The sequence below is a fragment of the Macrobrachium rosenbergii genome, chromosome 16 (assembly GCF_040412425.1).
Source record: "Macrobrachium rosenbergii isolate ZJJX-2024 chromosome 16, ASM4041242v1, whole genome shotgun sequence".
Classification (NCBI taxonomy): Eukaryota; Metazoa; Arthropoda; class Malacostraca; order Decapoda; family Palaemonidae; genus Macrobrachium; species Macrobrachium rosenbergii.
Genome location: NC_089756.1, coordinates 22,516,893 through 22,530,517, shown reverse-complemented (window position 1 = coordinate 22,530,517; position 13,625 = coordinate 22,516,893). Strand labels below are relative to the sequence as shown.

At 39.0% G+C, this 13,625-nt stretch overlaps 1 protein-coding gene across 1 annotated transcript in view; it reads right to left on the bottom strand.

Annotated features, from left to right (window-relative positions):
- The window catches only part of row (relative of woc), a 107,340-nt gene that overhangs the window by 53,046 nt on the left and 40,669 nt on the right, over positions 1-13,625 (bottom strand). Inside the window, exons 9-10 of the mRNA XM_067118623.1 lie at positions 12,789-12,927; positions 5,546-5,682 (exon numbers count right to left, since the gene is read on the bottom strand). Of these exons, the coding sequence (XP_066974724.1) occupies positions 5,546-5,682; positions 12,789-12,927 (276 nt within the window). The remainder of the gene's footprint in view (positions 1-5,545; positions 5,683-12,788; positions 12,928-13,625) is intronic.

Sequence of the window (13,625 nt, the reverse complement as noted above, 5' to 3'; positions counted from 1 at the left end):
CTGCTCCAGGCTTAACCTACAACAAAGATGTTCTAGGTGTCTAAAACCACAAAACAAAAGGTTAACTTTGACTCTCCTAGACTTCACCTTTGACAACGACACTAGGTTTTCTAAAACTGCAAAACAAAAGGTTAACTTTGCCTCCTCCAGGATTCACCTTCGACAAAAGGTATGGAGCTAGTTTTCATGACCTAGCCTAATCTGTCACAGAAAACCTCGTGTTCTTTGACAGAGAAGTTCTAGGTTTCTAAAACCACAAAACAAAAGGTTAACTCTCCCTGCTCCAGGCTTAACCAACAACAAAGATGTTCTAGGTGTCTAAAACCACAAAACAAAGGTTAACTTTGACTCTCTAGACTTCTTTGGCAGCGACACTAGGTTTCCTAAAACTGCAAAACAAAGGTTAACTTTGCCTCCTCAGGATTCACCTTGACAAAAGGTATGGAGCTGGATTTTCATGACCTAGCCTAATCTGTCAAAACCTCGTGTTCTTTGACAGAAGTTCAGGTTTCTAAAACCACAAAACAAAGGTTAACTCTCCTACTCCAGGCTTAACCTACAACAAAAGATGTTCTAGGTGTCTAAAACCACAAAACAAAAGGTGTTTGACTCTCCTAGACTTAACCTTTGACAACGACACTAGGTTTTCTAAAACTGCAAAACAAAAGGTTAACTTTGCCTCCTCCAGGATTCACCTTCGACAAAAATGTTCTAGGTTTTCTAAAACCACAAAACAATAGGTTAACTTGGCCTCTTCGGAAGCAGCCTGTCAAAGTAAGTTTAATTGCCCTATGCTGGGACCAGAGGTTAAATTGGAGTTCTTACCGTTCTCGGAAAAACTTAGCCTTGATGTCATTCTCAGCTCTAAGGCATAAAGATAAAATAGCATTCCCTTGTACAACAGTCTTAAGGAGAGTGCTTGCAATAAATTTACTCTTTTCACTGCTGATAGTGCTAACTAAAAGAGTTTCATAGCAAATACTTCAATGGAAATCATTCCAGAAACTCAAAAGGATCTGCAGATGAAATTTAGAACTGTGTCTAAATTCCAGAGAGATGGTACTGGATTGAAGAGGCTTCAGTCTTAATTGATGTCAACACCTTAAGGTGCTGATCATCAGCCAGATCTAATTGCACATGATGCAACACTGTGGAAAGTATGGAACAATAACCTTGAAAGTAGACAGTGAAAAAGTCTTACCATATTTATGAAAGCAGAGAAACTTGATGTCCACTGGGGTACAGGTGCTGAAAATTCCTCTAGAATGGCACCCAGATACAAGGCATCCTGATACAACTTAAGGATAGAATCCATACCTTGAAAATCCCCTTATTGGGAGGAGACGGTTTAGCATCTCCAAGAGTGGTTAATTGTATGGTGCAGAAGTTAGTGGAACCGCATAGAATTCAGTAGTTTGAGTTGATTTCTCCATAATGGAAGAATACAAGGCACATCTACTAAGAGACGCAGAAAGTCCAAAAATCATTTGCTCTGAGGCTACTAGGGCTGTACAGGAATCATTGAGTAATTCTTGAACTTGAAATTTCACTCAATACTGCCTTAGAGTAGATAAGAGGGGGAAGGCCTATGAGTCTGAATCAGACCAAACTCAAAGAAATGCATCCATTGCTCAAGCCTGAGGGCCATCAAAGAAGTATTATCAACTAGTTGTTCCTGTTCATCTGCATGCTAATAAGTCCATATTTGAGCACTCCTTTAATCTCACAGCAACTGTCAAACTTGTGGGTGTTATGGCCACTCAGTATCTACTTTTGTTCTTCCTGAATCCTTAATCTCCAAAAACATTGTCTTTCAGCAGAATGAACTAACAAACCAATATCACATTGTTCATTTCACTCAAAGAGGCAATCTTTCTGCTATGACCAGCTTCTGACCAGGGCTACACCTACTATGAATCTTCACTGGTCTTTCCACCACCCTGATGTCTTGTAAGCTTTACCAGGTGTAGTGTTCACCATTCTATGGTGTACTGTAAGTCAGTCTAACACTACATTGTAAAAATTCTTTGTTTTGTGTTACAAGGCAGAGGGAAACCAAAACCTGGATGCAGGTTTAAGATTAAAAATAGTCAACTCTTAATTACAGCATCCCTCATGCAGAAACTGGCGTCTATGATGGTCCTGGAATACTTGAGTTTAATGAACGTTAGCTGTAGGTTGTAATCTCTTATGCTGAGACTGTACTGTAATTGTGCCTGAATAATCTGACATTCTCCAGCGAGGCCATGTTTCCTAAGAAAGCCATAAAAGAGTAGGAAGCCCCCTAAGGACTAAAATTCAAGAAGCAAGAAATGCCTATTTGTCTTCTGACAGACAAGCCTGCAAATTACAAAAGCATCCTTACATCACCAGATAAGAATGTACTGAGGAAGAATTAGAGAAGTCGGAAAATCATAATGCACAGAGACTGAACTAGGAGAGGCAACAGATCCTTGTCCTTTGGAATACTGTCAACACAGTTGGCCAGCATGAACCAGTTGACTCTGTAGGAAAGAATTTTTGCTCCTGAAAGTCAACACCATCTGCCTACGGGCAACAAATTCCTTGTACATGGGCCAAAACAATGTGCCTTGAATGGCAATACCTTCTCTGCAAATACATATAGAAGGAACTTTCATGATTGAGGATGTACTGGTATGATAAAAAGGTCTCCTGCACTTCCACCGAAAAAAACCGATAAAAAGGTCTCCTGCACTTCCACCGAAAAAACCGATAAAAAGGTCTCCTGCACTTCCACCGAAAAAAACCGATCATTCTTTTGGAGAGTCACTAAAACCATGTTGGAAAACCTAAAAGCATGGGGACAGATGCATCAAGTTGTTCAGTCTCAATACGTCCAACGCTGGGCACAATTCTCAGGTTGCTTATAGTGCCAGGAAAAAGAGATAAAATCCCAATGAATTACCGACACCCGCTCCATCGCATTCTCTCTAATTATAACCTCCTACTAAAGAATGAGAGACATCTGCTGGAGAAGACACAAAGGAACAGCTATTGGAGAAAAAACCAGTGGAGGGGAACCGAAAAGGAATCTTATTGCCATAAAGAGTCAGACTTAGAACGCAACCCACAGGAGAAACCAAAACAGCTGCCATATCCTGTGCATCGCAATCATAAATCTTACTATAGATAGGAATATAAGTGTTCTCACTTCTTACAAATTGAGTTAGTGTCAGCATGAGAACATTAGCCCAAAGCGTCAGAAATGGATTCTACTGCACAAGTGAGAGAGAGAGAAAAAAAACTCTAACACTCTTCCTTGCTAAACTCCTGCTGGTGCCAAAAACACAGGCGCCACAATCACACTAAGCTGGCGCCTCAACCCCCTAAAAAGTTAAGTAGACCTTAATTTAATCAGACCACTGAGCTGATTAACAGCTCTCCTAGGGTTGGCCCGAAGGATTAGATTTATTTCACGTGGCTAGGACCAGTGGTTACCTAATGCAGGACTGCAGCTTATTGTGGGATCCGAACCACATTATAGCGAGAAATGAATTTCTACCACCATAAATAAATTCCTCTTATTCTTCACTGGCCGGTCGGAGATTCGAACTTGCGGCCAACAGAGTGCTAGCTGAGAAGGGAACCCACCTACCCAACGAGGTTGGTGCCTCAACCTTTCTAAGCTGGCTCAGAAAAGAGGCAATTATACTGACCAAAAGTTCAGCAAAGATAAAAATTTCAACATTCTAAACAGAAACCTGGACAACAAACTCAGTTCCAGCATGTCCAAAGAATTTGTCAGTCTCGAGTTTGTCTATTCAAAGGAACGTGACAAAGAAAACAGAATCTTCAACCAATGACAGTTTAAGTGCCGATTAAGCACCTGTTTATAAGAGGTGGTTTTCTGCGACAAGAGGTGACAGCTGATGACAGGAGGAGACAGCAGCCAAGTACCCATAATGCATCAGTGACCCAATGAAAGGGAGACAGGGAAACACAAGCTGAAGAGACTCAGCTGAGTCGACACAAGTCAGCTGAGCAAAAGAAAATAGGAAATGTTGGGAGGCAGGGGGAAGAGCAGTTACAACGACTCTCCCGCCTTGTCCGAGAGCGAGTCAAGACTTGACAGCATTTCCATACGACACATCCTTAGAAAGCCAAGTAGCTAGAATAATATCCAGCTTGGAAACAACAGAAGATACTGTAGCCAAGGTAGGATTAGAAAGAGAAAGTTTAATCGAAGCAGAAGTAAGAGATTCGCCGATAGCCGAAGAAAAAGCATGTAAAGAATAAACAAGAGCATTTCAACAGAAAAAGAATAGGCTAGCAAACAAGGATTTAGAATGAGCAAATGATGAAGAGATTTGTTTAGCAATCTACTGAGTCAACATCACATCAGAAAAGTACAACTCACTACAGACATATTATATCAATAACTCTGTCTATCCTATATAAGTCCTACTGGTGCAAAACAACCTTATACTGCCAGTGATGGTAGAACTCGCATATGTTGCATAGATTAATGCTTTCCAAAACGATGGGAAACAATCTTTTGGCTAATGCACTAAATGATATTCAGAGCATGAAAAACGGAGAGGCAGGTGACAGAGGGCACAGAACCACATCGCCCTCGGAACCAATCCAGTTCCCTGGCAGTGGACTCTTCAACTGTCGCAGGGCAGTCCTAGGCTCGGGCACTGACACCCAATCTCTTACAGGGGAATGTGAAAATGATCGCATACACTGGAGGGATCCAGAACGGTTCCCTGACAAATTTGGCAGCAGACTCTTCCAACTGTAGCAGGGCAGTCCTAGACTCGGGCACCGACACCTAATCTCTTACAGGGGTATGCAAAAATGATCACATACTCTAGGGGGACCCAGAACGGTTCCCTAACAAATTCTAACTCCTCAAGGGGAGCGGAAGGCAGACCTAAAGAGGAAGTCTCAGCACTAACTAAAGCATTAGCAAATGAAAAACACAAACTGAATAGGAATAAATACAAACGAAGGATCTGGAGAATGGGGAGAAATGACAGGTTGGTGACCTGACCTAACTGGTTGCTTTCGCAATCTATCTGCTTCCCTTCTCTTCCTATGCTAACAAACTTTAGCAAAATGTCCTTTGAAAATCCCTACTTCCTCACAGCTTTTCTCAAGATCACATTTTATACCACTGCAGCTGGCACAAACAGTGTGTATCTCTTCAAAAATCATCATCCTGCTAACACAGTAATCATTTCCACAGAACCTGATGTTCTCAGCTTTGATTCCAGTGGAAGGCATCCTAGGAAAAATAAATGTACAGTACCGTGATAGCAGCAAACTGCTATGAAATACCAACAAGCACCTATACACAATGGCGGCAAGGAGAATTCTGACAAGAGCCAAAACATTCGAAAATCACCTGGTGGATAACAGGTGTACTAGACAGTCATTTGGGGAGCCATTCGATCTTTTGTTTGAATGCCGACTCGCCTATTGGAGCAGAGATATAAGCTACCTTTAACAGAAGGTAAGATTCATCCCAAATAAGCAAGGTTTTAATGTTGTTAAACTGTATATTAAAATCAATACTGACCTTGAGTTTGAAAGGCATCTGGCTGGGTTGGAGCTTATGTAGTGAGCAGAACTGTGATGTTCTTATTAACCCTTCGCTCAAGAGCCACTCAACAAACTCCTGAGCAGATTTCAAGAGGACTGACTTCACCTTTGCATCTGTAAAAATGAAGATAACTTTCACCCAATTTAGGAGTATATGCTAAAAAGTAAAAAAAAAAAATTATGTTCATCATGATCTCAAAATATATTTATTACACAGCAATGCAGTACTGTACTTCCGGTGAAATTCAAACACTGCTTCTTACAGCAGATGCAATATTCACAGCATATTTGTTGCTTTTGCCCTTTTCTTTCATACTCTCGTAACTTAAAAGCAATTTAATATTTAAACAGTTTTATACAATTGTATTTCTCAATCCTTCTTTCCTTGTAATTTTGTTATAATCTGTATTGCTTTATCACATGTTATTTACCTCTTATCTTACGTATATTTTTAGAACAATCACTGAGGATATTCAGGTACAGAGGAGTACTGTCCTTATGATAACTTACAGTATTGCTTTTTTTATTTCATTCACAAAAGTATTGCTTTTTTTTTATTTCATTCACAATCTCAGGCAAAGTACATTCACTGTCATATGTTGCCAAGTGGTATTAAAACATTTTTTCTTTATTTCTCATTTCTTACTTGTCAATTAGTTTGTGAACTCTGCTAAAAGAATTTACTTAATAATAAGTGATTATCTGTTAGTTTTATAAGTTAGTCATTATTTTATTTTTATTTTCTGCGTTAGTGAAATGGTGTGGGTGTTACAAAATGTATAAAAAGCACGTTTAATATTATAAGATGTTTTTATAGCAAAGCACTCATGTTTAAAAAGTACATGTTCTTGTTGTGATGTCATAGGGAGTGAAGTCACAGGACAGAAATGGCGGGAGGGAGCAAAATGTAAGCAAAATGTAATCAAATGCAGGCGGCAGAGCTGAACAGATGGTAGTACGGTAGAGAGAGCTCACTGAAGGTTAGGTTGGTAATTTTGGTTTGTAAGTCTGTTTGTGGTTTTTGTTGTCGTAAGCTGGATTGTATAGTGAAAGAAGAACAACGTGAACAGGTGGGTGGATCGCATAATTGAAGCATTTTCGGACAGGTTAGGCTAGGAAAATTTTCAAGTGGTAGCAGAGCTTGGTTGGTTAAAAATGGACGGATCTGATGGTAAACTTTGGGAGATGAAATGAAGAAGAGACTGTCCGAGATTTAGCGGGACACAGGGCAATTATAAAGGATGGAGAGGACAAGTCGAAGATTGGTTTGTGGTGTGTGGTGTGTGGAGAAGAAGTGAAATATCCGGGGATAGAGATAAGAATGAGCTTAAAAGGGAAAACTTTAAAAGTAACAGAAGGAATAGGTAGAGATAAACTTAAGGATAAAGAGGGTTCAAAGATAATCCTATCCAAACTAGACGAAGTGTATCTAAAGATACCTTAATGGAAAACTACAGTAAAATAGAGGAAGAATCTTGGGAAGAGGTTGATGCAATTTTAGACACTGGATGTAAGTCAACAGTTTGTGGGGAATTGTGACTAGCGTGCATTGTTGTGGGTTTGAATCAGGAAGAGTTGAGGAGAATGAATGATACTAAGAAAGAGTTTAATAAAGTATTTAATTTCGGTGAGTCATCATACAAGTTGAAAGGAGTAATGGAAATACCGGTGATATTGAAAAACGAAAAGTTTTATTGGAAGACAGAAATTTTGCAGGGTGATGTACCATGGTTAATAGGTAACAAAACCATGAGTAAAATGGGTAAGACCATAAATTTAAAAGAGAATTGTGTTAAAATAGAAGTGTTAGGAGAAATGAAGATAAAGTTAAGAGAAGACAAACAGGGCCACTTAAGAATACCAATTTTGAGGAGGAAGGTACAAGAAGAATTGTTACTAGAGGGATGAAAGGGAAAGAGTTTAAGGGAAATTAAAGGTGCAATGATGAAGTTACATCTACAATTTGGTGCTGGAAGTGAGATAAAATATGGAAACTGACAGAAGAAGAAGAAGCACAGTAGAGTGATGGTTTGAGAGAGAAGGAAAAAGAAATAAAAAGTTACTAACAGACTTAATCTCAAGTTGCTTGAGGTATGTAAAAGATATAAAAAAGCTTAGCTAAACCAGTATAGGGATTTTCTTGGAGCTTAATAAGACATTTAATGAAGTTGTAGCAATGGATGTGGGAGAGATAGAAAGAAAGTTCTTGGTAATGGTAGATAAGGCAGGGTATTGTCAGGCTTTTTGGATAAAAGACAAGAAACACAGAGAACTATTATAAAGACACTTTTGATGGGTAGTTTGCTATATTTGGGGCACCTTCTAAAATATTATCAGACAAGGGGAGGGAATTTCAAAATGAAAAAATGAGGATGGCAGAAAGATGGAATATTAAGTAAGCCACAGCATCAGAATCTCCATGGAGCAATGGTTGTGTGAAAGATGGTAGGCATAATCAAAGCTAAGAAAGATGAAGATGATGAGAGTGGATTGGTCCAGAGCATTAAGATGGGTAGTGAGCATTAAGATGGGTAGCCAGAGCATTAAGATAGATGGCCAACTGAAAAGGTAAAAAAAGGGAGAGATCGTAAAGCAAGATTGGTAGCTGGGTTTTGAAGAAGAAATGGCCGAATGGAAAAAGATGCTCCTACATGCAATATGAAATTTAAAATTTTTGTTTTGACAGTAATAAAACTGAAGATTGGAATTGTTATACGTTAGATGTAAAAACTGCATATCTACAAAGGTGATGAAAATGCAACAAGAGGTATATTTAAAACACCTAATGAGATGGTTGGTGGATTATGGAAATTGAAGAAAACTGTTTATGGGCTCAAGGATGCAGCAAAGGCTTGGTACTGTAAGTGGTAAAAGTGGTGGAGGAGCTTAAAGGTGAGAGGGTAAATTAGAAGGCCTAATATAATCTTCTTTTGGAGGAAAGACAATAAATTGAATGGTATTTTATGTACACATGTAGATGATTTTGCTATGGAGAAGTGAAGGATTTTTAAAGGAAACACTTGGGGAAGCTGAAAGGGGAAATTGCAAATAGGAGAACAAGAAAGTAAAAGTTTAAGTATATAGGAGTAATAGTAGACCATAGGAGAAATGAATTTGTGTCTTAATCAGTGGCAGTATATAAATTCTATAGAAGACCAAAGCTAGAAGATTTACAGGTAATAGAGTATTAGGACAAAGGTTAACAGAAGATATGAGTCAAGCGGTAGGACAGTTGAATTAAGTATCACTACATACCATGCCAAATATATGATGTTAGTGAATTAAATAAAGCTTTTAAGAAGGAAGGACTCAAGATGAGAAAGCCCAGTTAAAATAGTGAGAAAAACTAACTGAGCATAATGGGAGATGTGATAATAAGTGAGTTTGAAGAAGAAAAGATTTATTGGGAAACATATGCAGATGCTTCATTTGGGAATATTGAAGATGGTCATACTCAATTAGGTTATGTGATATCATTGACAGATGATAAGAAGTCCCATATGGTGGAAATCCAGAAGAGTAGCAAAGTCCACATTGAAGCAGAAGCTCTGAGTGTGGGGGAGGCCATAGAAGGATTGATATATTTCAAACATTTGTGGGAAGAGATAGGAGGGAGAAAATTAGAAGCACTGGTTAAAACTGATAGTAAAAGCCTAATGACTGCAATAAAATCAAGTACTGGAGTAAGTAGTAATGAGATTAAGGTGATATTGAAGCAATAAGAACCCATAGAATCTGAGGAAGCTGGGAAGTGAGAGTGAGATGGATAAAATGGCAATCAAACAACTGATGTATTGAACAAAGATGGGTTTCAGGGAAAGTATTAGAAAGTCGTGAGAGGGTAAGGGTGGAGAATAATGGAGATTAGAGGAATTAGGCTGAGAGGGCTGGAGGGAGGAGAAGGAGATAAGTGTGATTATATGTTAGTTTTATAAGTTAGTCATTATTTTATTTTTATTTTTCTCTGCGTTAGTGAAACGGTGTGGGCGTTACAAAATGTATAAAAAGCTCGTTTAATTTTATAAGATTTTTTATAGCAAAGCACTCTTTATGTTTAAAAAGTATCTGCCTCTTTATGTTTAAAAAGTATCTGTTCTTCTTGTGACGTCATAGGAAGTGACATCATACGACGGAAATGGCGGAAAGGAGCAAAATGTAAACAAACATGGGCGGCAGAGCTGAACAGATGGTAGTACGGTAGAGAGAGCTCTCTGAAGGTTAGGTCAGTAATTTTGGTTTGTAAGTCTGTTTTGTGGTTTTTGTTGTTGTAAGCTGGATTGTATAATAATTGAACCTTGGTTCAAATGGTGGAATGTCAGAATTGCCTGAAGAGAAACGGGATGATATGAAAGGTGTGTGTGGGAGGACAAGTGGTAAGCAGCAACAGGAAAGAGAAACTTGGTGGTGGAATCAAGAGGTTCAAGCAGCTGTGAAGGAAAAGAGTATAGCCAGAAGAGGGTGGGAAGAAGATAACAACTACCAAACAAGAGAAGAGTATAGACAGACAAAGAGGGAAACAAAGAGAAAGGTAGCGATTGCAAAGGGAGAAGCCATAATGTCCAATGAGGAACTAGAGAGTGGTATGAGAAGGTGGGAACACCAGAGGGAGAAAAGATAATCTACAGAATTGCAGGAGCAAGAAGAAAAGACAGGCAGGATGTAGGAGGTAGGAATTATTAAAAATGAAAATGGAAATATCCTAATTGAGGATGAAGAGGTCAAGAGAAGATGGAAAGAATATTTTTCACAACTATTAAAACACTGAGAATGAGTGTGAAGAACTGGAAAATGTTCCTCCAGTAGAAGGACCAATAGAAAACATCAGAGAGAGTGAAGTCAAGAATACTATAAAGAACAACAGAAATCATTAAAGCATTGGGAAATCTAAGAAAAGAGTGGGTGCACACACTATTAGAAAAGATCTGAGATGTAGAGGAAATGCCAAGGGACTGGAATGATAGTTGGATGATTAAAATGTATAAACAAAAAGGAGACATGTTAAACTTTGGGAACTACAGAGGAATAAGTTTTGGAGCATGTATTCAAGATACTAGAAAGAATAGTAGATGGGAGGTTCTGAGGTTGATAGATATACATGAGCAGCAGTTTGGGTTTATGAAGGAAGAGCACAGTGGATGCTATTTTTATAGTAAAGACAAGTCCAGAGAAATATTTAGAAGGAAACAGGGAAGTTTACATGTGTTTTGTGGATCTTGAAAGGCGTATGACAGGGTACCAAGAAGAGTAGCTTATTGGTGTTTGAGAAAAAGAGTTGGTAAGGTTAGTGAAGATGATGTATGAGAGGCAGAACCAGTGTACAGACAAAATATGGGAGACTGAGGCATTCCTGGGAGGTTGGCCTCCATGGTTAGCCTCCATCAGGGGATCAGCTCAGAGTCCCATTCTTGTTCCTCGTCGTTAGACACTTTGACATCAGGGTGGGAACAACAAAGAAATGTAGGAACTGATGTTTGCTGATGATTTAGTCATTATAGCAGACACAGAAGAACTGGGGAAGGATTTTAGCATGAAGGGCCTAGAAAGAAGATTGAAAGTGAACATTGGAAAGACAGAGCTCATGATTAGCAATAAAGAAGGACATGACGTAAACATTCAAGTGGAAGATGGTACAGTGCTAAAACAGAACAATGAGTTTAACTAATTGGGATCAGTAATAGCAGAGGAGGAAGGTACTGACAAAGCAATGAGACAGAGAGTGTAAGAAGCATGGGTCAGAAACTTGGGCACTTAAGAGGAAAGAGGAGGGACTGCTGGAAAGAACCAAGATGAGGATGCTGGAATATCACTACTGGAAAGGAGGGAGAGTCAAGATATAAGAAGAATGTGTGGTATATGTAATGTAAAGGAGAAGGCTAGGGAAGCTTGTCTGAGATACTATGGCCATGTAATAAGAAGAGAGGTGGTGGAACCAATCAAGAGAGCTAAGATCATGCCAGTGATGGGGAGGAGGAGTGGGGCGTCAGCGTATCAGATGGATGGATGTGATTAAAAGTTAAGTATACCTTAGCTTTACCAGACCACTGAGCTGATTAACAGCTCTCCTAAGGCTGGCCCGAAGGATTAGACTTATTTCGTGGTTAAGCACCAACTGGTTACTTAACAGCAGGGCTACAGCTTATTGTGGAATCCGGACAAATTATAAAGCGGCAATGAATTTCTATCACCAGAGATAAAATTCCTCTAACTCTTCATCAGCCAACCGAGAGACTCGAACTCAGGCCCTAAGCGAGTGCTATCCACAACTCTCTGACTTCATGCTTGAAGAGCTGGATGGATGGTGAGGGGAGGATATAGGTGAGGTGGGACTGGGGAAGAAGGATGGCAAGGAATAGAAATAGATGGAGAAAGTGACTCGAGCAGCCGACCCTGCTATACTGTGGGATTTAAGGTCGAAAGATGATGATGATTTGAACCTTGGTTTGGCAAGCTTAAATGCCCGGCCCATGCCAATTAATGACTTTTGAATAAAATCCAATGAAATCATGTGGTGTCACTTTTGAGCACTGATTTATCCAAATTCTCAAGTCTGATTTTCCCCTTATATCATACACAAGGTAATTATAAAAAATTTTGTAACTTTAAATAATAATTATTTACAAACATCCTGGTTTTTAAGCTTTTACAGTATGTTCTAGAAACACATATTCATAACGTTTTTTATCAGTTTTAACACCAATTTAGATGACTAAACATGTTGCAGAGGAAAATTTAAATATCTTAGGATTTATATACAGTAAATCAAAAACCTGTTTATTCCACTAATAAGACCAAACAACCACACAGGAGGGAGGCAATTCACTCATGTCTGATTCCAAGAATCTTGTAAGACTGCCTTGAAACATTTTTTCTTGTTTATTAGGTGAAGATAAAAAACAGTAAATATAATTAAATAGATGAATTAAATGTGTAAAAACAAATAAAACTGAAAATAGAAAATTAAACAGCAGAATGCAATACAGCCAGGGGCTGAGAGAATGATGAAAGCATGTATGAAGACTTTGATCCATCACCTAATTACATGCCAACAAAGTACGTGGTACACCTTCACACATGTATTAGAAAACTCTGAGGTACAGATCTATTCTTAATTCAGTTCTAGCAGTATACCTAGTAGGTGTTTTAGGAAAATACCAACTAATTTAAGAAGTGACATCAGTGTACATCAAACAGGATATAAATGATGAAAAGAAAGTACTTACCTAATTCTTTACGCTGAGCCATTGCTACTGAAGGGGGAAGGTTATTCTTTGGTCGACACACTATATTAAGAAGTGGGAAACCTTTCCCTGTTCCAGTATTTCTACTGGTGGTGCTATTTGCAGAAGTGGATGCATTAGACTGTTGAAAAATAATAAAAAGTATTCAATCAAACAAAACATGCTAATAACATACACAACTAATCCTATTAGTAAAGAAAACAGAATACTGATAATTTGGTCAAAATCAAGTTTGCTCCACACAGGTGTTGGAAAAAAAATTGTTTAACCAAACCACTAAGCTAAAAATCTCCATTCTCACATGGTTGGCCATTTCAACTGGTATGAACAAAAGTGCTTGATTAGTCAATGACTTTCTAACATAACAGCAGCCTATTGTCATCCAGAAGGATGGATGCACCTCAAAGCCCTTTTTGGTCCCCCTTTCCCTGTTAGTCCAAGAGAGGTGGACAGAGGGAAAAGAAAGGGGGTCGTCTGTCATAGTCATTGGTCAGCGTGGCAACAACATGGAGCAGAGCGCTGGGTAGTGTCAGTTGTGGGGGATAGGTGCAGGCTCATGTTCAAAGATTACCACCTTCCCCTGTTGAAGACTATTGTTCACTTCCAAATATAAGCTGCGGATTTGCTGAAGTCTCGAGCCCTGTCACCTGAGGTTGAAACGATGTGGAAGGGTGCCATCAAGATCATTCACTTCCCAAAATATGCTGTGGATTTACTGAAGTCATGACCCCTGTCGGCCAAGGTTGAAACATGATTCAGAAGGGTGCCATTGAAATCATTCACCATTGGTATCAGGGTTTTTACAGCCATCTCTTTCTA